Below are 307 nucleotides of genomic sequence, written 5' to 3'. Positions count from 1 at the left end.
TCCTGCCTGTCCCTAGAAGCTTTCCTTTGTTCTGGAGGTGTAGGCCAAAAGAAACACTGCAAGGGAACTAAACCCAGGGAGTAAGGTCTCATGGAAACACCAGTTAAAGCTGGAACTTGGATATTTTTTTGTGTCTGGACTGCAGCAAACACACATGATTTGCATTAACATTGAGACTGTACAGTCCGATCTCGCCTCACAGCTAATATCCCTGTTCCTGTCTCCTTTTGTTGCCACAGCTATCCTGTAGACAACCAAAGAGGTTCTGGTTCTGGAGGAACCAAACGATCCAGCCTGGTTAGCCCAA

General features: G+C 46.6%; 1 protein-coding gene across 1 annotated transcript in view; it reads left to right on the top strand.

Moving 5' to 3' along the window:
• Positions 1-301, top strand: part of WASF2 (WAS protein family, member 2) — a gene marked incomplete at its 3' end in the record, with an annotated part of 10,301 nt that extends 10,000 nt beyond the window's left edge. Inside the window, exon 7 of the mRNA XM_009079050.1 lies at positions 240-301. Coding sequence (XP_009077298.1) covers positions 240-301 — 62 coding nt within the window. The remainder of the gene's footprint in view (positions 1-239) is intronic.
• Positions 302-307: the final 6 nt, after the last annotated feature.

This window comes from Acanthisitta chloris, unplaced genomic scaffold (genome assembly GCF_000695815.1).
Source record: "Acanthisitta chloris isolate BGI_N310 unplaced genomic scaffold, ASM69581v1 scaffold31097, whole genome shotgun sequence".
Lineage (NCBI taxonomy): Eukaryota > Metazoa > Chordata > Aves > Passeriformes > Acanthisittidae > Acanthisitta > Acanthisitta chloris.
This window is presented reverse-complemented; position numbering and strand designations above follow the sequence as displayed.